The 22781-nt window shown below is 43.1% G+C and overlaps 1 protein-coding gene across 1 annotated transcript in view; it reads left to right on the top strand.

Annotated features, from left to right (window-relative positions):
- Window positions 1-870: 870 nt before the first annotated feature.
- LRRC31 (leucine rich repeat containing 31) overlaps window positions 871-22781 on the top strand; it is a 28402-nt gene continuing 6491 nt past the window's right edge. Inside the window, exons 1-6 of the mRNA XM_068280979.1 lie at window positions 871-1145; window positions 6159-6389; window positions 6566-6703; window positions 11226-11393; window positions 19923-20090; window positions 21177-21344. Of these exons, the coding sequence (XP_068137080.1) occupies window positions 1133-1145; window positions 6159-6389; window positions 6566-6703; window positions 11226-11393; window positions 19923-20090; window positions 21177-21344 (886 nt within the window). The 5' untranslated portion in view covers window positions 871-1132. The remainder of the gene's footprint in view (window positions 1146-6158; window positions 6390-6565; window positions 6704-11225; window positions 11394-19922; window positions 20091-21176; window positions 21345-22781) is intronic.

Genomic DNA, 22781 nt, shown 5'->3' with positions numbered 1-22781 from the left:
AGGAAACTCTGCCCTACTGCCTCAGAGTTACATTACATTTCGCTCTGCCCACACCATGTCATGGACACGCCTATTTTCCCACCATGGTCATGCGCACCCCCCTCCGTCCCAGGTTGAGCCAAGAAAAATCTGGTCACTGAACAGAATCATTTCCTATCCAGTATTTGGGTGTAGGAATCACACAGAATTTTTCTCTCTTAATTCGAGGCCCCCTAAAATTGGGGCAACATTTTATAGAGGATTGTGCCCATTCATAAATAACTAGCAGTCACAATAAACTTGTTCAGCCAAGGTAATCGGCATGTAATGAAGGTTTTTATATACATATTTTCAGATTTACATAGTGGCAGGTACACAAACAAGGAAAAGGCAGTGAGGAAAGAAAGAAATGAAACTATGCTTTGCTCATCAGTTGAGTGGCGTTCAAGACTTGAGGTGTGGCAGGACGTGTGTTTTCCCCAAATGTTTTTGCTATTAAAAAGTGTCCCTCTCTCATCTCAGAGTAAGGAGGTAGGATATTGTGAGTAGAGTAAAAAATGCAGCTATATCTCTGGGGCAGACCAGTAAATCAACTTCCTTTACTTCACTTCTGGTGACGTCACAAGATAAACATTAAATATCAGATACAACAATATTGCTGTCACAATGGTCCTTGTGTCTTAAAATGCTTAAAAATAGGTGTACCAAATTACTTTATGAAGTATTCAATACGTTTTTTTTCCCAGTCTGTAACTTGAGCTTCTGTTTGACTTAACCTTTCAAACTCATTGCAAGAAGAATTGTTCTTGGCAACTCAGCCTCTGTAGGAAGTTTCATATCAAAGTCCACCTGCTGCACATTTCCTGAATAGTTTTGCCCTGCACGGCTGCACTGCCTGTTCTGTCACTGCAGGCATAACTGTTCTAAGCTGAGGAGCTGGTTTGACTACATCTCACCTTGTTACCACAGAACTGTGCTGAAGACAGGAATGCGGCATGGTGTAGGTCTTCAAGTTCGAATTTCAAGCGTTCATCTTAGCTTAGGAAGATGAAAACTCTGCAGGACACAACAGAAATCTGTTTACAACCGTAACAAAGCGAAGACTAGAGATACTTCAGCTGGAAGTGCAACGTCTCTAGTTCTAGTGGGAAACATGGACATTAAAGGTATGTTAACATAACATATACACAGGCTGGGTACAGCATACTGTGAATTCTAGCCTGGTAATCCTGACAATAGAAAGAGGGAGTGGTAGCTCTGAATGCACTCAGGTGCACCAAAGAAGCTCGAGAAATGAAGATTTTTAAGGCAAGCTGTCCAGAGCGCAAATAATATATTTGTTCTCCATATCTTCAGTAATCAAGTCCATAAAAGTAAAATGGGAGTTAGAAGAGAATGAAATATGAGGACATAAGCTACTTAATCATTTAGGCTGGACTGAGAATAGGACCAGCATTCTTGATCAGTGATGTATGAACTAGAGTTGCCGGTAGCAGCTCCAATAGTGCTTCAGTTCAGCCATAATATTTGTCTCTTTCTCTGTCATTGCACCAATGGAATAACTGTTTTGCCAAACAACTGGGATTTTTTTTTGTATTGTTGGAGACATTTATGATGCATGCTATACATACTGAACAGCCACTGAAGCCCAGAACTGATAACTTATAGACTTGTACAGGGGAATGCTGATGTAATGTTATAAGCTGAGATTATTTTTATTATGGCATAAACTAAAACCACAATCCTGCCTTTTACTGTCTGCCACTTTAAGTAACAAAAATAAGAAAAAGCCAGAGCTTCTACTCAGGCCTCGTTCAGACTGTCAAATGCAGATGGCCGTGTGATCAGACTGCAACGCGTATGAATGCACGACATCTGCGTTGGCATGCACTGCATGGCTGATCTCATTCACTAACAGTGAACGGGTCAGCCATGCGTTTCAGGAAAAAATGGGTGCAGCATGCATTTGCGGACCGCACTGGTCCGCCACGCATGCAATGTGAACATCAGACTGTGCAGTCTATGCACTTCTGATGTTCGTGCACGTAGGCCTTCCGCACACGTTGCTGAAATACGGACGGCAATGAGTGTGGTGTGAACCTGGCCTCGATGGGACATAGTCACAAAAGATTGGTAAAAGGTAGGTATGCAGACAACGCACGTAATGTTTACCGGTCTTTACGCAATAACTCATGTTATACATACAGGGCTGGTTCTAGACAAAATGGGTCCCTGGGCAAAAATTATACATTGGGACCCCCTGATGCTCCCCTTCCCAATCCATCCACATACTTCTCCTTTGTATATCTCAGATCTCAATCAGAGATACGCCCCAACCCGTGCTCTCTGATTCTCCAACACTCTATGGATGTCCTCCCCTCCCATCACTTGCTCATTAGTGAGGTTCCAGGACTTTTCCAGAGCTGACTCTACCCAGTGGAACTTCCTCCCCCATCAGGCTTGCCCCCTTCATCACCAAATTAAGCAGATCTTAAAGACCCGTCTGTTCACCATTGCTTATCCCATCTTCATTGCTTCACTCCCCTCCCTTGAACTTAACTTATTTCAAACCAAGGCCTCCAGTCCCATTAAGGATTGGCTCACAGTGCTCAGGAGGTCAGGAGACAATGAAGAAGGCTCCTGACCAATGTACGGAACTCCTCTGTCTTTAGAAAGTTAGAAAGTGCTGGCGGGGGTGCGCTATTGCGTCTTGTGCTCGTGAGGCGCTGGTGTTAAAACAACGCCACAGGCGGCCACAAGTGTGGTGTAGTTTTAACTATGTACTTTTTAAAGATAAACTTTAAGCCAGGATTGAACTTCATCTCAGTCAGTAGCTGATAACCTCTTTCCCACGAGAAATATTTACATTGTTTTAAATAGATCATCAGGGACATCTGTATGGCTAATATTGTGCTGAAACTCCTCCCATAGTGTGAGGTCATGACCATGGTCCTGACAGTTTGCTGTCTGTGTACCTCATTGCATTGTGAGGAATAATGGCTGTTTCCAACTGCCAAGCAAGCAATATCTCTTCTGTGTATAGAACTCTCAGCAAATGAAAATTTCGTACAGATCACCTGGCAGAACTAAAGATGTCACCGTTTGTAATAAATTTCCGAATGTAAATCGGAGAGGAAAGATTTCACCATGGGCAAACACTGACTAAATATCCTATAAATGAATATTGTAAAAAATGAACAATTGTATTTATTATGTTATTTTCACTAAGTTCAAGACAATTAGCAAAAATGGCTGATTTCATGCATTATTCAAAGCAGATAAAAGGCAATAGTAATACAATAACTGTAATAACTGATATAACTGCACAATTTTTTTTAAATTATTATTACAATGCATGGAGTTCTTGTTTAAGGAGCTGGGTCAGTGGTTTGCAAACATTTGTGTTCTTTTCTAGCTCACGGAATTCTTAAGTTGAAGGGTAAGTGTTTGCTTGCCTGGAATATGTTTCACAGCACAGGCAACAATGGTAATAATTCTGAAGCACAAGGGCTTTTGTCATGTCTGCACTGAGGTCCTCTGCTGTCTTGGTTAAAGCGGACCCAAACTAAAAAATGTTTTAATTCTAAATATTTAGTTGCACCGCTGGCAAACATACAAAGATAAATAAACACTCCTGCAAGCCTATGAGCATTTCAGTGCATGCTTTTCACCCTCCTCTTTGCATAACTAGGGTTATACAGGTGGCAGCCATTAGCAATTCCTCCTTTGCCGGACACCATCTACTCCTCCAGTTTGCCGGATTATTTGCCGGCAATATGAAAGGAAGGGGAGGGGTTCCTCCAATAAATGTAAAATATTTTATATTTGTCATCATGCAGCTGAAAAAAGGCTGCTATTTATTGTTATAATTTAGAAAATAGATTTTATTTCTGAAATCTTGTATTTTTAGTTTGGGTCCACTTTAACAGATGCAGGCATGACAAAATCCCCGAATCCAGGAGCAAACCCAGGATTTTCAAGGGGGGAGGGGGGGATGCCTGAAAGGTCTCCCTCAGTAGAGTGACCAGACGTCCCGGATTGCCCGGGACACGTCCCGGATTCGGGGTCCGCTGTCCCAGGCTTAATGAGGTCCCGGGAAACGTCCCGCTTTCAGCAGCGGGACGTCCCGGCCTCGGGACTCTGGCCACTCTCTCCTCAATGAACTGGCAGCGGCGTCTATAGACGCCGTGCCAGTTCATTGCCCGCAGCCCCGCTCCAGCCTCCTCTTCCGGTGTCTGTTTCCGACACCGGCAGGCGAGCAGGGCTACGGCAAGATGGCTGCCGAAGCCCTGTACTGGAGACCTATTTGTGTCACTAGTACAGGGCTTCGGGCGCCATCTTGCCGTAGCCCTGTCAGCGCGGGAGAGAAGAGCAGGAGGAGGAAGACGGTCCCGGGACGGAGCAGCGCGCCAGAGGCCGGACACTTCTGCCAGGTGAGTAAATGCTTTCTTTTCCAGGTGAAATGTTTGCCCGCATTGTTTCTTTTCCAGGTGAAATGTTTGCCCGCATTGTTTCTTTTCCAGGTGAAATGTTTGCCCGCATTGTTTCTTTTCCAGGTGAAATGTTTGCCCGCATTGTTTCTTTTCCAGGTGAAATGTTTGCCCGCATTGTTTCTTTTCCAGGTGAAATGTTTGCCCGCATTGTTTCTTTTCCAGGTGAAATGTTTGCCCGCATTGTTTCTTTTCCAGGTGAAATGTTTGCCCGCATTGTTTCTTTTCCAGGTGAAATGTTTGCCCGCATTGTTTCTTTTCTGGTGAAATGTTTGCCCGCATTGTTTCTTTTCTGGTGAAATGTTTGCCCGCATTGTTTCTTTTCTAGTGAAATGTTATTGTTTGCCCGCATTGTTTCTTTTCTGGCGAAATGTTTGCCTGCAGTGCGTTTCTTTTCTGGCGAAATGTTTGCCCGCAGTGCGTTTCTTTTCTGGTGAAATGTTTGCCCGCATTGCGTTTCTTTTCTGGCGAAATGTTTGCCCGCAGTGCGTTTCTTTTCTGGCGAAATGTTTGCCCGCATTGCGTTTCTTTTCTGGTGAAATGTTTGGCCGCAGTGCGTTTCTTTTCTGGTGAAATGTTTGCCCGCAGTGCGTTTCTTTTCTGGTGAAATGTTTGGCCGCAGTGCGTTTCTTTTCTGGTGAAATGTTTGCCCGCAGTGCGTTTATTTTGTACTGACATGTTGCCCGCATTGCGTTTATTTTGTACTGACATGTTTGCCCGCATTGCATTTATTTTATACTGACATGTTGCCTATTGCGTTTATTTTCTGGTGTCCGGGGTAACTGTTACTGCATTTATTATTTAATGGTCATAGATGGCTATGTTTGCTGCTTTGTGGTTACGGTATACTATTAGCATCACACAGTTTCTGCACACCCATGATACAAAGTCTCGTTTGTCCACATCATGGCGTAAACACTGCTTTCTTATGCCTCGCTGTTACATCATTACGTTAGCTCCGCCCATACAATGTCATGGCCACGCCCATTTTTCGGCGCGGCACGCTGCGCGCGCCGCAGCCCCCCTCCCCCAGTCTTCGCCGCTGCGTGCTCCTCACTCCTTCCCACTTTTCGCCCCCCCCCGTCCCAGGTTGGACCCACAAAAATATGGTCACTCTACCCTCAGCCACTTACAATATAGTATAATAAGTTCCCCAGAGTTGTTCCATGCTCTGTACATGCACTGCTGCTCCATGCTCTGTACACACACTGCTGCTCCATGCTCTGTACACACACTGCGGCTCCATGCTCTGTACATGCACTGCTGTTTCATGCTCTGTACACACGCTGCTGCTCCATGCTTTGTACACATGCTGCTGCTACATGCTCTGTACATAGGCTGCTGCTCCATGCTCTGTACACACACTGCTGCTCCATGCTCTGTACACACACTGCTGCTCCATGCTCTGTACACACACTGCTGCTCCATGCTCTGTTCACATGCTGCTGCTCCATCCAAAGTCAACTGTAGCAGGGAAAGAAAGTGGGCAGTGCTGTGAGCTGCAGGATGCCTGCAGATATTCTGGTGTCTCAACTTGTGCCTGTCCCCAGACAATGCACTGGCCCTGGTCTGATTCTGGGCATCTGTAATACCCCCCTGCATTTGCCTATGGAATCCACAGATATGATATGGGCTTACAAATTGCAGTGTCTGAATGATGGGTATAATGCTGGTTCTCTTTCTGACTAGGATCAGAGAAGAAGGAAGAAGGACAGAAAAGGTCTCCATTTGAACTGATCTTCAGCCAGATACAGAGGAAAAAGTCAGATAAGGGAAAGAGTGATATATTCCAAGTGAAGAGATTCTTCAAAGGGTTTGATAAAGATGCAGCAAAGTCTGAGAATGAAAAGAATGACCAGGAGTCAGACCACAAATCATCAGAACAGAAGAAAGATACTGTGACATCAGGCCCTGTGAAAGGTGAGAGCATGCCAGGAATACATGAGAATTACAGAATGGGCTTGGCTTTATTCATTATTCCAGATTTAAGTACATGTCTGAAAAAATATATGCAGTTAGTTCTACTGTGTGTGTGCATCTTGTGATGTCTTTCTTCACCTTTTAACATATATATATTATCCTCCTTCATAATACAGAACAGGATGTGCCTGATGCAGATGCCTTGGGATGGTGGAAAGTGACCAATTTTATGGAAAAGTTTGGCAAGAAAGCAGAGGTTCACTTTATAAACCTGAATAACTGTGGACTGACCGCTGCTGACATCAAAGAACTGGGTGAGTAAAGCATTGCATGTCTCAGCAATAGAGCACTGTGTGCCTCAGCAATGGAGCACTGTGTGCCTCGGCAATAGAGTACTGCATGCCTCAGCAATGGAGCAATGTATGCCTCAGCAATGGATCACTGCATGCCTGAGCAATAGAGCAATGTATGCCTAAGCAATGGAGCACTGCATGCCTCAGCAATAGAGCAATGCATGCCTCAGCAATGGAGCAAAGTATGCCTCAGCAATGGAGCACTGCAGGCCTGAGCAATAGAGCAATGTATGCCTCAGCAATGGAGCACTGCATGCCTCAGCAATGGAGCACTGCATGCCTCAGCAATGGAGCACTGCATGCCTGAGCAATAGAGCACTGCATGCCTCAGCAATGGGGTACTGCATGCATCAGCAATGGATCACTGCATGCCTGAGCAATAGAGCAATGTATGCCTCAGCAATGGAGCACTGCATGCCTCAGCAATGGAGCACTGCATGCCTCAGCAATGGAGCACTGCATGCCTGAGCAATAGAGCACTGCATGCCTCAGCAATGGGGTACTGCATGCATCAGCAATGGATCACTGCATGCCTGAGCAATAGAGCAATGTATGCCTAAGCAATGGAGCACTGCATGCCTCAGCAATAGAGCAATGTATGCCTCAGCAATGGAGCACTGCATGCCTCAGCAATGGAGCACTGCATGCCTCAGCAATAGAGTAATGTATGCCTCAGCAATGGAGCACTGCATGCCTCAGCAATAGAGCACTGCATGCCTCAGCAATAGAGCATGCACTGCATGTCTGAGCAATAGAGCACTTCATGCCTCAGCAATAGAGCACTGCATGCCTCAGCAATAGAGCACTGCATGCCACAGCAATAGTACGCAGTGGTACAGAGGCGCCAGTAGTGTAAAATATTGATAAAAGGTTTAAAAATGAAGGAGGTTGGTGGTGGACTTACCTCCCAAATGTCAACATAAGATAAAGTTGATTTTTTTTTAACAATAATAATTTATTCACATACTCCAAATTAGTGCAACGCGTTTCGTTGCACTAATAGCACTTCATCAGGCTATTGTTGTGTGATGGGTAGTGTAGTTTACCGCCTCTGTGAAACGCAATGCACTAATTTGGAGTATGTGAATAAATTATTATTGTTGAAAGAATCAACTTTATCTTATGTTGACATTGGGGAGGTAAGTCCACCACCAACCTCCCTCATTTTTAAACCTTTTATCAATATTTTACTCTACTGGCGCCTCTGTACCACTGCGTAGAATTTACGTCCACCCCTGGTGGAGGACTCCCCAACTGCCTACATAGTGGTTACCTGAACGGTAACCCAGACTTGTGAGTATAATCTTACAATTACATTTTTCATTCACTTAACCCAGTACATACTACACCTCAGCAATAGAGCACTACTTGCCTCAGCAATAGAGGACTGCATGCCTCAGTAATAGAGCACTGCATGCCTCAGCAATAAAACACTGCATGCCTCAGCAATAAAGCACTGCATGCCTCAGCAATAGAGCACTGCATGCCTCAGCAATAGAGCACTGCTTTCCTCAGAAATAAAGCACTGCATGCCTCAGCAATGGAGTAATGCATGCCTCAGCAATAAAGCACTGCATGCCTCAGCAATGGAGTACCGCATGCGTCAGCAATAGAGCACTACATGCCTCAGAAATTGAGCACTGCATGCCTCAGCAATGGAGCACTGCATGCCTCAGCAATAGAGCACTGCATGCCTCAGCAATTGAGCACTGCATGCCTCAGCAATGGAGCACTGCATGCCTCAGCAATAGAGCACTGCATGCCTCAGCAATAAAGCACTGCATGCCTCAGCAATAGAGCACTGCTTGCCTCAGCAATAAAGCACTGCATGCCTCAGTAATGGAGTACTGCATGCCTCAGCAATAAAGCACTGCATGCCTGAGCAATGGAGTACCGCATGCGTCAGCAATAGAGCACTACATGCCTCAGCAATTGAGCACTGCATGCCTCCGCAATGGAGCACTGCATGCCTCAGAGATAGAGCACTGCATGCCTCAGTTATAAAGCACTGCATGCCTCAGCAATAAAGCATTGCATGCCTCAGCAATAGAGCACTGCATGCCTCAGCAATAGAGCACTGCTTGCTTCAGCAATAAAGCACTGCATGCCTCAGTAATGGAGTACCGCATGCCTCAGCAATAGAGCAATGCATGCCTCAGCAATAGAGCACTGCATGCCTCAGCAATGGAGCACCACATGCCTCAGCAATAGAACACTGCATGCCTCAGCAATAAAGCACTGCATGCCTCAGCAATGGAGTACCGCATGCCTCAGCAATAGAGCGCTGCATGCCACAGCAATAGAGCACTGCATGCCTCAGCGATAGAGCACAGCATGCCTCTGCATGCCTCAGCAATAGAGCACTGCATGCCTCAGCAATGGAGCACTGCATGCCTCAGCAATGGAGCACAGCATGCCTCAGCAATGGAGCACAGCATACCTTAGCGATAGAGCACTGCTTTCCTCATCAATAGAGCATGCATGCCTCCGCAGTAGAGCACTGTATGCCTCAGCAATAGAGCACTGCATGCCTCAGGAATGGAGCACTGCATGCCTCAGCAATGGAGCACTGCATGCCTCAGCAATGGAGCACTGCATGCCTCAACAATAGAGCACTGCATGCCTCAGCAATATAGCACTGCATGCCTCAGCAATATAGCACTGCATGCCTCAGCAATGGAGCACTGCATGCCTCAGCAATGGAGCACTGCATGCCTCAGCAATAGAACACTACATGGCTCAGCAATAGAACATTGCATGCCTCAGCAATGGAGCACTGCATGCCTCAGCAATATAGCACTGCATGCCTCAGCAATGGAGCACTGCATGCCTCAGCAATAGAACATTGTATGCCTCAGCAATGGAGCACTGCATGCTTCAGCAATGGAGCACTGCATGCCTCAGCAATGGAGCACTGCATGCCAAAACAATGTTTCGTCTTAATTGTCTCCTTCAGCTGGTCCAGGAGGTTAGTATAATGCTGTCCTGCGACACTAGAATTTAAAGATAGAGACGAAAGAACTTCTGTTGTTAGTTCAGTTGTCAGTTGGTAGTTCTTTTTAAATAGGCACCTAAGGCCTCATACACACGCTAGATTAGGCTTGGCAGAGGCAGCCAGTCGGGGCCATCTCTGACGAGAATATAGCATTTGTACAGCCGCCCAGATGCATCATCAAAAGATTGTAGTGCTGGATCGTCTTGGGTGAGTGCACTCTTACCCTGAAGGAAGCCACTCCGTGGATGGTGCTATTGTCCCTCTCAGCTGTAGCCTACTGACATGTCTGTATAGGATTCAGTCCTGAACTGTCGCTCCAGGGACCAAGCCCCGAATCCCTATGAACGGCAGTCATTTTGCTTGTGTATGTGCCTTTAAAGTCAGATGAATGAGAACAGATAACCAGAAAATTTAAACTTTGTGAAGTTTTCTTGAGCCACTGGAACAAAGTTACGCTGGGCAGAACTGGTTCTTTGCAGAGGGCTTATCCCATTCAGAAACTCTTTAAACATTATTATTCCTGTGCATAGGTGCTGTCGGTATCTGCTCATTATAGAGCTAGAGAAACTGTCTGGTTGTATTTCTCTATTTATGAGGTGTGATGCTGGAAGCTCCTCCCATGTTTAACCAAAAAAGGCAGTTGAAGAGACACACTTTCTATCATCAGAAGTAAAAATTGCAGATTCTGAACATGATTTCATAAGCTTACAGACCACAAAAAAGAATTCAGGTGGCTGTAAAGTTTTATAATAATTTATGGTTCTACCTTGTTTAACTCACTGAGCACATTTTGGACACACTTTTATTTAAAGAGATTTCAGTGTATCTGTCTTTGCTTCAAGCAGTGGATTGTTGAATAAACAACAAATATATTAATTTTATATTTAAGACATGTTTATGTTGATGTCCTTTTAAAAACTTTTGGGGATCGAATATTTTCTTCTGTCAGATTTGTAAAAAATGAAATTGTGTGCATGTCTGTTACGCCATATACAGTACATGCCCATTATTTTATCTGAGAAAGCACAAAACTATATAACACTAGTGAAAAAAAAACCCGGCCATTTAAAACCGGTGCTAGGCAACTGGCTGCATGCAGCATGCACGCCTGTGCCGCAACTCCCTGCCAGCAACACACACATGCCAGCGACCTGTGTGCGCAAAGCCGCACGCCCTGTGCTCATCCACAACCGATGCCCGAAGCCCGCCCACATGCTGCGCATGCGCGCCAGGAATCTGACACACATACAGAGGGACAGGTGAATTATTATAAAGGACACTATAGGGGCAATTATAAAGAGCATATGGAAAAATCCAGCTTTTGTGTGTCTTTATCAGTTGTTGACTGAACGTGAATACCTGAGTTATTTCTGCACGCATCATGGAGAACAATGGTAGATGGAATTGGAGTTTACAATGCCTGTTTTTACACATTATATCAGATTACCGAAGCCAATTACTACTGGTATGTTTGCTATTGTTCCTCAGGTTCGCTGATGCCATTTCTCCTGGACATTGAAGAGATTGATGTTTCTTGGAATGATCTTATTGGTGGGTCTTTGAAGTTCATGACTCCTCATTTGAATCATGTCAGTAGACTACGAATACTCAGTTTGAGCAATTGTGGTCTCACAGGGGATGATGCCACTGCTCTAGGTAAGTAATTCTTAATGACCTTTTGTAGATATGTTTACATTAGTGGGGTTATTACTTTACTTTAGTAGATGTATAGTAAGAACTCAGTAAGTAGTTCCAGACATGTGTACTACAGTAGTTGTAAAAATTCCAATAGGTTTATTTGTCGGTGTGTAAAAATAGCAAATAAAAAGTATCCTTGTAAACAAATTGTCAAAGTTTCTTCCAATCCTTGATATCTCTGATTCCTGTTACTTATCAATGGATTGCTCGCTGACCATTATGAGAGGACTGAGAGGCTGGAGTAAGGCTCTGTTCCCACATTTTTGTCCATTCTCTGCTCCACAGAGAACGGCTCCTATTTTATAAATAAGAGCCATTCACACTTGGCATGCTGCATCAGATCCATGGGATTCGATGCAGTAAGCAGATCGCACTTCTGTGCAGTCCACGATAATCCGGGGTACATCGATGCGTGCCCCCATATAGCATATGGGGGAGTGCATCTACCCCGAGCTACAGGCGGACCATGGCAGAACATTGGCTCCCGCTGGCCGCACGTGGTCCGGAACAAATGGGAGTACAGCCCAAGAGATGAATCAGTGCCACATGCAAATTTCCTGTTGAAATTTGTTATTTGGTATAGTGTCTGGAGTGCTTTGAATGAAAAGTTGAATAGTTACCCAAGTGTACTGTCTAGGTTACTGTCTGTTGCCATGGTTTTAATTGTTTTTATTCATGGATAAGTTCCTAATAAAGATTAGGTTAAATTATCAAGTCTTGAGAACTGATGGCTGGGAGAGAATGGAGGTCTCGCAGAGGCGAAGGGCCCCCTTTGGGGTAAAACTTTGTGCCTGGTGGGTTGTAAAATCATAGGAACTAGGGTTCATGGTGCAATCCAATCAACCTCAATTCTGAGCAATCAGAATACCACTTCAGCTAAGGTATGTTGGGTTCTCCTGAGACCCCATATACACTGGCCCAATGTGTAAAAGTTAAAGTACAAAAAACACAAGGGTGGGAGTTGCAATCTTTTGTTCTGAGGTCTGTGGGATCCCTTTCTGTGAACCTTGTCTTTATCAGCAGCCTTGATAGTAGTATGACACCTGTCTACTAAATGGAAGACTTTGCGTGGTGTTGCCTACCTACTTCCTGTTGCCTCTTCAAACACTTCTGCTTAACTAGCAAACGTCTACTTGCTTCTCCTGTTTATAGTCTTTGCCATACCTCCTCACTGCGTGGCTCGGTTGAGTCAATAAATAGAGGAGGAGAGGATGCTACCTATATTGATCACTTATCCCTAATCATATAAAAGGCAAGGGTGGTGTTCTTCTTTAAAATGTCCCTGATTGAGAGGGATTTTGATTCTGCCAAATTAATTTCCTTTTATACAATGCCTATTTCCTGTCTGTCCTGTCCATCTTCAGTAGTGTCTGAATTGAACCTGAAACAAGCAAGTGGTCAGTGTTGCCAAACTATAGTCTCAACCCCTGACCTGCATACCTGTTCTGGGTCAGTGGCTAAAGGTATTAGAACTTCAAGATCTGTTAGACGGTCAGACAACCAACTAGCATTGTTTAACTGGAAACAAATTCTCAATTTTCCCCTCACTACAGTACATTACAGATTCTGCTATAAAGAAAACTTGCTGACAGCTGGAGATTTATGGACAGTTAGTTACCGACCAAACACTGAGGGGTGAAGGGGCAGATACTTTACCTCAGAATCCAGTAGCTGGTTTGTTACTTGCTCCAGAAATGACATGATAGAGATGTTATTAGCTAAAATAATCTGTTGATATTAATAAAAAGCAAAACAAACAAATGTCAAGAAAGGACAGGGGAGAGAGCATTGATTTAATAAACTTACAAGCTACAGTAAATCTATGCATAGGAACAAAAACATACTGGGCATGACAATAACTGGCCTTGGAGAACACAGAACTATGACTGCTCATTCTCCATGTACATACATTTACAAACAAGGTGTGTCACAGTCATGATATTTATTGCTGGAGGAACAGCATTCCATCCTCCTCCCTGAAAATAAATATGGGACTGGATTATAATGATTTGTATTTTTCTTGAGCATTTACATTGGCTGGATAGGACTATCTAGGAAGATAGCCAAACTCAAACACATGGCCTTTCACAGTGCATAATAAGCAATGAGTAATGGAATGGTGGTTTTATAGCACATCAAATACCTGTACACCATGCATGGTAATCACTTTCTATCAAATTCCTTTCAAAAGTTTGACTAAAATTGGGACAGAGCAGGATTATCCACAATGCAATCTAGGCAGACACCTGGGACCTATTGGGTATCTAGGGCAGAGCAGGATAAAATGGCGCATAGCTCTGTAGCAAGTTTCTGGCGCGCCATTCAAAATCATGTTTAACATTATTTACTGTTTTTAACCACAACATTATGGCGCACGGCCGCTGTACCTAATGTAGTGAGGAAATGATGGCACAGGGCGCACTGACATGTCAATCCCACATCCTTTGCAGCTGTTTCAAATCTTTTTTTTTTTTTTTTAACTGCCACTTTTTAAATGTTTGTCACTTTTTTTTGTACGCTCATTAATTTCCCACTATTTATTATTTTTTAGAATTGCTATTTATCCTTTTAAATTTCCAGTTTAATTGTGAATTTTTTACTGATCACCAGGTGTTAGAACTCTACTTTCCTTATTCTCGCGATCTACCGGCAATTGTTCTCTCCTAGTTTTATTTTCGCACTCTAGTTTCTTTAAAATTGCTATTTTTCTATCTATACTATAATAAGCTATGTATTTACTTTACCGCTATTTATAGTTTTTTACTATACCTATTTTTACTTTTATGTTACGCCACCTGTTTCATGTATTGTGAGAGCGCTGCTACGTAAAGTTCTACTTGCTAACCTCTTAAAAACAATTATAATAATTAAATTTAAAGGCGTACTATAGTAGGTGGGGTAGGGGGAAAAAGAGTTGAACTTACCTGGGGCTTCTAACGGTCCCCCGCAGATGTCCTGTGCCTGCGCAGCCACTCACCGATGCTCCGGTCCCCGCCTTCGATTCACTTCCAGAATTTGTGACTTTAAAGTTGGAAAACCACTGTTCCTGCGCAGCCGCTTCCTTGCTTCCACTGATGTCACCGGGAGCATACTGCACAGGCCCAGTATGGTCTGCTCCTGCGCAGCACACTATCAGTGACGTCAGTGGGAGCGAGGACATGGCTGCGCCGGCGCAGTGGTTTTCAGACTTTAAAGTTGCTAATTCTGGAAGTGAACTGGAGGCAGGGACTGGTGCATCGGGGAGTGGCTGCGCGGGCACAGGATGTCTGCGGGGGTCCATTAGAAGCCCCGGGTAAGTTCAACTCTTTTCCCCCCTAATAATGCTATTTTAATGATAGAGGATTATTAAAGGAATACTGTACAGTATTCCTTTAATAATCCTCTATCATTAAAGAGAACCCGAGGTGTGTTTAAAGAATGTTATCTGCATACAGAGGCTGGATCTGCCTATACAGCCCAGCCTCTGTTGCTATCCCAAACCCCACTAAGGCACCCCTGCACTTTGCAATCCCTCATAAATCACAGCCATGCTATGAGGCTGTGTTTACATCTGTAGTGTCAGTCTCAGCTGCTCCCCCGCCTCCTGCATAGCTCCGGTCCCTGCCCCCGTCCCTTCCCGCCAATCAGCAGGGAGGGAAGGGATGCAGGCGGGGACTGGAGTTCTGCAGGAGGTGGGGAGAGCAGCAGACTGACACTATAGAGATAAACACAGCCAGCTCTGACAAGCTGTTTGTCAGCAGCGTGGCTGTGATTTATGAGGGATTGCAGAGTGCAGGGGGACCTTAGGGGGGTTTGGGATAGCAACAGAGGCTGGGCTGTATAGGCAGATCCAGCCTCTGTATGCAGATAATATTCTTCAAACCCACCTCGGGTTCTCTTTAAAATGTGTGTGTATGTATATATGTGTATGTATGTATATATGTGTATGTATGTATATATGTGTATGTATGTGTGTGTATATAGAGATAGAGATAGAGATAGAGATAGAGATAGAGATAGATATATATAGATATATCTATAGATATATATAGATATATATAGATATATCTATAGATATATCTATAGATATATATAGATATATATAGATATATCTATAGATATATCTATAGATATATATAGATATATATAGATATATCTATAGATATATATATAGATATATATATAGATATATATAGATATATATATAGATATATATAGCTATATATAGATATATCTATAGATATATATAGATATATCTATAGATATATATAGATATATATAGATATATCTATAGATAGATAGAGGGCTGGTGCACACCAAAAACCGCAAGCAGATCCGCAAAATGCTAGCAGATTTTTAAACGCTTTTTTTTATTTTTATGAGGCGTTTTGCTAGCGTTTTGCGGATTGCTGCTGCGGTTTTCAGTATAGTAGATTTCATATATTGTTACAGTAAAGCTGTTACTGAACAGCTTCTGTAACAAAAACGCCTGCAAAACCGCTCTGAACAGGCGTTTTTCAGAGCGGTTTGCGTTTTTCCTATACTTAACATTGAGGCAGAAACGCATCCACAATCCAAAAAATGCCTCACCCAGGCATTTTTCGTTTCTGCAAAACGCCGCCTGCTCCGGTGTGCACCACCCCATTGAGATACATTGACCAAGCAGATCCGCAGCCGCAAGCGGATCTGAAAACGCCCAAAAAGCCGCTCGGTGTGCACCAGCCCAGAGAGAGAGAGAGAGAGAGAGAGAGAGAGAGAGAGAGAGAGAGAGATAGATATATCTTCATAAAAAAAAAAAAAAAGAGGAATAGATTTGAACCACAAAATATTCATTCAGAGCCAGTGTCCTTACCACTGAGCTATCTATTCTTTGAGAGCACTACATTTTCTAAATATTTATTTAGACACTGAAGCGAAAAAAAAAACTATGATATTATGATTTGTATGTGTAGTACAGCTAAGAAATAAAACATTAAGATCAGATACATCAGTCTAATTGTTTCCAGTACAGGAAGAGTTAAGAAACTCCAGTTGTTATCTCTATGCAAAAAAAGCCATTATCTCTACGACTTTCTAAGGGCTGTTTTCTGACTTTTATTATCTCAACTGTTAGTTAACTATTTACTTTTCCTGTGGCAGAGGAGAGGTCATTAGTTCACAGACTGCTCTGAAAGAATCATTTTGAATGCTGAGTGTTGTGTAATCTGCACATATTAGAGAATGATGCAATGTTAGAAAAAACACTATATACCTGAAAATAAAAATATGAGAATATTTTCTTTGCTGCCAATATTTTAGTAATTATTCATAGTACACAACCAATTCACTATATCATATATTTTTTTTCGCTTCAGTGTCTCTTTAAGTCACTGTCATGGTCAATATATTAATTAACCCCATCTAGTGGTTGAAAGTTAGACTGCATGTAATTCAAACTTTGCCAGGGTCTATATATTGATTAGCCGGTTGTACGAAAAAATGTTAACGCCGCTGTAACGATTGTGGAACTTTCTCCGTGATCAGCGCACAACGCGTGCGCTGACACGGCGGAAATCCTCCACAAGCGTATATTTGCAGGCACCCAGCAAAAGGTGCTACGCACCTGTAGAGGGAAATTCCTGTCGGCAGATGGCGCTGGGGAGTGCAGAGGAACCAATCCTCTGTACCTCCACAAGTGCCAGACAGGAATTGTACGAAGCGCAGAACGCAATCGCAAGAGAGGCGATTGCGAATGAGATTGAGCAAAGGGACAGGTTGTATGTGTGTGCGCCAATCCAGTCGCCACCCCGCGACCGCGCACACACAACAGCAGATATGAAATAGGAACGCGATCGCGAGAGGTGCGACCGCCAGACGTGACACAAGGCAGATCAGAACAGAACACGAGGGTAGCAAAGGCACAGCAAACAATACAATAAGGAGATACGGAAAATAACAAACGCTAGCTAACCGCGAACACCGCACTCATTCGCAACAGTGCACGCGGTTATGCGCGGTCTCCACGTGATAAGCACAATAGAGACAAGCACGCCTAACTAACCATCGACAGACAAACATGAAACAGAGGACGCGAGCGCTTGCTTAACGGTTACCTCACCGAGCCTCCAGTAAGCGTAGCAGACAAGACAGACACACGAAAACAGGGACAAGCGAGAGATAGGATCCACAGCACTAGCGAAAAGTGTCTAGCGCGATCCGGGTACAGAGTAGCAGAACAGAAGGATCCCCAGCGCTAGCGAAAAGTAGCTAGCGCGAGCCCAGAAGACAAAACAGAAGGATCCCCAGCGCTAGCGAAAAGTAGCTAGCGCGATCCCAGGAGACAGAACAGAAGAGATAGCTGGTAGCAACCGCTGCACCAGCTATACTCCAAGAACAGAGATCAGAACCATTTCCTGTCGACCACCTTTGGGGCAGGACAATGGCAACAGGCAAGACAAGACAGAACAGGCAATACAGATAATACAACCTGACTGGGCTAGAAGGGGAGCCTAAAGCAACCCCCAGGAATTAACTATACTAGATAGCAATGGCTGACACTCCAGCAGTGTCCATCAGGAACAGACCATGGAAAGGAAATGACCAGCAAAGCCTTCTGGGAAACATAAAGCTCTTATAGTGCCAGTCATCAAAGAAGGCAGGTAGGGGATTTGCATAACGAATGTATGCAAATTCCCCAGCAAGAGAACAGACCAGAAACTTGCAATGGAAAGACAGGTCTCTGTTCCAGAGACCTGCAGCCCACAGACTAGAGGAATGGACAAACAGTTGTCTGCCTGTGCAGCCAGCTGAGCGGATCATCACAGCCGCTTACTTATTTCATTTGATAAGTCTTTATCGTTTTTATTATAATGCTAAATAGCGTTCTATAATGCATCACCATGCACCATTCTTTCCTGACGCCTCTTTTGGATCTACGCATCTTTTTTTTTTTTTTTTTTTGTAAACTTTCCTTTTTATTTGCAACATAATGAGAACAGATACTTATACATTAGTTTTAAGCAAGTAGCATAACATCATAGTTACCGATTAGTAAGGTAAATGTTGGTTACAGGCATTTGGTATCTTTTCAAAACGAAACATAACAGAACAAAAATATGTCTAAGACTAAGAACTATAACTGTTGCTATATTGAATATAAGGTTCCATATACTTCCCACAAGACCAAGATTAGGAGGGTATTCAAGGATCAGCGATATAGTGGTTAGTCCTTGATATGTCGCAGCTTCTTTTCCATATTTAAATTCAAGGCAGGTTGAGCTGTTATTTGTGTTAGCGTTGGGGGTGACGGTATACGCCAGTTAGATGCAATCAGGTGTCGGGTAATACAGAGTATTTGGATGTACTCATCTAGGGGCCCAGCTGCCACTTTCTTTTACCCCACTCCCATCTTAACTTACTAAAGATACTATCAGGGATGCCAAAACAACTACCTTCCCTTGGGCCCCATTTTATTTTCATCCTTCTCTAAATTGGGAACTCTGCGTGATACAATTTTATCCACACGCAACCAAATTATTATAATGATCATTTGCAAAACAGAAGTTTGCCTTCTTAAAACTGAAGCTATTTGCGATTATTCAGGTTGGAGTGAGCTCTAAAGGTGTCCCACAATGCATCACTGCTGAATATGGAAATCATCTCCTTGTTTTGCCTGATAGCCAAATACACCGCTGGAATGCAGTTATGTGTCAACTTGTTAATATTACAGACCCAAACTAATCCAACAGGCATACAGACTGTTTCAGATTGGTTTATCCTCATCAGTGCATGGCATGGATTAATATGGCTCTATGGGGTAGGACTTGAAACATCCAGAGTTACAGATTGGTCTCTTTCAGCCCTTAGACACTCCTAGGTGTTCTGATTCACAGAGAACTTGCTGGGCAATCTGTAACATTGATCATTTGGTGATTGAATAGTGTATAGTCTGTTTAAATCATTTGAATACCAATGAGTCTCCGACAGAACTAAATGAATATGAATTAAAAAAAGGAAACCCGATGTGAGAGAGATATGGAGGCAGACATATTTATTTCATTTTTGAACAATGCATATTGCCTGGCTGTCCTGCTGATCCTCTGCCTCTAATACTTTTCGCCATAAACCCTAATCAAGAATGTCGATCAGGTGTTTCTGAACTTTGACTGGATTTGCCACAGGATTGTTACTGGTGTGTGATTCAGACAATACTGATGCCAGAAAGATGAGTAGGACTGCCAGGCAACTGGTATTGTTTAAAAGGAAATAAATATGGCCACCTTCATAAGTCTCTCACCTCAGGCTCAATTTAAGAATTGTTTTGTTTGTATAATTTTCTTGTCTGTGTCCTGCACTGCAAATAATTAACTGGTTATCACTACAAAACTGTATCCTGGTGCTTCATAGTTCAGTAGCCTCGACTTTTCTCATTTACTAACTTGTCTGTGGCCTTCAATGATCCCTTTGTAATGACAGGGCTGACATAAATATCCCAGATCTTCTTATCTTACTATGCTTTATGTTCCTAAGGTGAATCGCTTCAATATATTCCTAAATTGCAAGTTCTAGATGTTTCATGGAACAGTAACATAGGAGGGACCTTATCTAGGATTACACGACATTTGGGAGACAACTGTGAGTTAAAGACTTTAAGTTTAACAGAATGCAACCTTACCGGAGAAGATGCCGATTCCTTAGGTAAGCTGAACCATTTGTGTGCTTACATTTAGGCTATGCTAAGACGCCTATTCAATTAAAATACTTCAAAAAGGACCAGTATTTTCTTGGCATCTGAATTAGTATTTTCTCATGTTTTCCTAGCATCTGCTGCAGCTTGGTAAATGCTTGTAGAATGTTAGTTTAAGTGTTGTGTAGGGGGTTTTAGGTAAGCTGAAGGTAAGCTCCTCTACTCCAACTCCAACCACTATTGCAGGACCATGGTCGACGGTAACACCAAATAAACTGGACAATGAAGAAGGTAGGATTCCACACATCAGCCAGGATGAAAGCATTCACTTTATTTAAACCACATGGACACACTTATTCAGCAACTCTCCCAACCCCCTTTCATGTCCACCCACCCCTTTGAACAGTTGCTGCCCTAGGCCCAGGCCTCTGAGGCCTTTACAGAAATCCAGCCCTGAGAGAATGCTAACCTTTTTGTTTGTATTGAAAGAAGGTACAATATTCAGCATTCTTTTTCCATTCCATGGCAATAGCCTACTTTGCAAAATAATAATTTTCTATTACTGGTAAAAGGGCCACCCCTCTATTATCCCCAACAGGAAGGTTTTATAAAAGATAGGCACATTTAAATTGTCATTCATGAAGGAAATAACTTTGGTCAAAAATGCTTCAATATGTGGGCAATCCCAAAGCGCCACATCTCCAGCAGGCATCAGGAAAGTTATTTTACCAGTAATACTACAGATGCTATTGATTACAGTATATAATACGCTGATTTTAAATTCAGCTTTGTTTTTAGGGGGGAAAACGAAATACCCAAATAGTAAATACTGGGACACTTCAGGCACTTTTACAAAGGGGTATGGTATATATTTTAAGGCTGGTGACAAAAATTTAGCAGACATTACTAGCTGAAAAAAATCTTTATTGACAAACTCAGTTATCTGTGGCCAGGCCTGTCAGATTTGTTTTTCTCAGCCTGAGCTAAAACAGCCTATGCAGACCAAAGTACCCGAATACAAATCTGGATAACAGTTTTTCATTTATGTCTCCCAGCACCAGGATAAATTTCATGCATTTGATTTTTATATCTTTTAGCAACTGTCATCAGCAAAATGCCAAAGTTGGAAGTTCTGGACCTTTCAGAGAACACGGAAATCGGAAGTAAAATTAAGACTCTTACAGAAGAGCTCAAACACTGCTCTTGCTTAACTGTGTTAAAACTCCGCTCTACTGGCCTACGACAGGACGGCACCCAGTATCTGAGTTAGTACTTATTCTTTTAATTCAAATGCAACATTCTAGATTTCCTTTTTGTTGACTGTGGCATGTAAAGGAGGAACACTTGTAAGGACAGGAGTCACCAGCTAGGATAAGGAGGAAACAAAACATCTCCTGGTACCCAGCAGCAACATGCAGGCTAAGGGATCGAGCACACACAGCACTACTCACTCTCTAATTAATTTGTACTTTTCATGCCCGCAAGACTTTGTTTAGGGCACTGACTTCATTTCCAGCATATTCCAGGCTGAATATTAACGCAAAACCTGAATGGGTGTCAGAAACCAGTGGAATGGGATGTCATGCTGCTGCATCAGGCAACCAATGAATGTTTGTAGGTACACTTAGACATCTGTTTCCCAGCCCTTCTTTGGGGTAATATTTGATTGGTTGTCCTGGATTCTTGTCAGCCAATTGCTACCATAGTCTTTTGTCACCTCTGTGCATAGAAAAGCACCTTTGCTTGACTGACCCTGCCCAGCCAAACAAGCATGTCAGTATGCTGCTCATTAAAAACATGAAAAGATGATGTTCAGATTATGCCCTAATCACTGAGAATTAAAATAACATTAGATCACTATTACCCCAAATAATACTTTGTGACAGGATCAGGTGACTTTTTGAGGTCTGTAGAGGCAACTGTAGCGCACACAACCTTACAAACATTCCAATGCAACAATCTACCTTATAATGTTTCTTCTGTGTGTTCCGTTAGGGCCACATGCAATCACTGGCAGATGGTGTGCACACTGGAGGTTAAATTCACCCCCACACACCTATCATGTGGCTGGTGAACAAGCACAGTACACGCACATGGCTGCACAATATCGTGCAAAAAGCGGGGGCAAAAATATATAATCTTATAAAGTAGATTGTTGCATTGGAATTTCAGCCGGTTGCGTGCGTTGCTGCCATTGCTCATTCATCACTCTGCCTTGGCATGATGCTGGGTTCAACCTGTGGTGCCCACAACGGATGCTGGATATTTGTTTTGTAACACATTTTCACAGTAATTTTTGTATCAATTTGAAGGGATGCAATTTTTCCTTCAATTGCAATTTCTCAGAAAGTGTTACAGGCAGCGCATCTGCAATTTCATGCAAATCGCAAGTGCTAGAGTGGAATCAACCTCATAGCGTCCCACCACTATCCAAGCACTTTGCCAATTGCACGGAAAGCGCTGCTAACGGGTCCCGACCCTTACTGGGAGCTTTCCCTGGTGCTGAACTTGTGCTCACTGCATTAGCGTGTTTGACACTTTATTGTTTGAATGTAGACATCCCCCCACCAAAAAAAAAAATCACTATGACCAGATTTCGATATTTTAATGAGCATGGCACCACCTAGCTCTGCAGGTTGGAGGTCAATAGGAAGAGAACAAGTTAGCATGGAGACCCCTTTTTGTTTCTTTACCAGCCCACA

This window comes from Hyperolius riggenbachi, chromosome 4 (assembly GCF_040937935.1).
Source record: "Hyperolius riggenbachi isolate aHypRig1 chromosome 4, aHypRig1.pri, whole genome shotgun sequence".
NCBI lineage: Eukaryota > Metazoa > Chordata > Amphibia > Anura > Hyperoliidae > Hyperolius > Hyperolius riggenbachi.
Note: the sequence above shows the minus strand (reverse complement) of the source record. Positions and strands in the feature narration are given on the sequence as shown.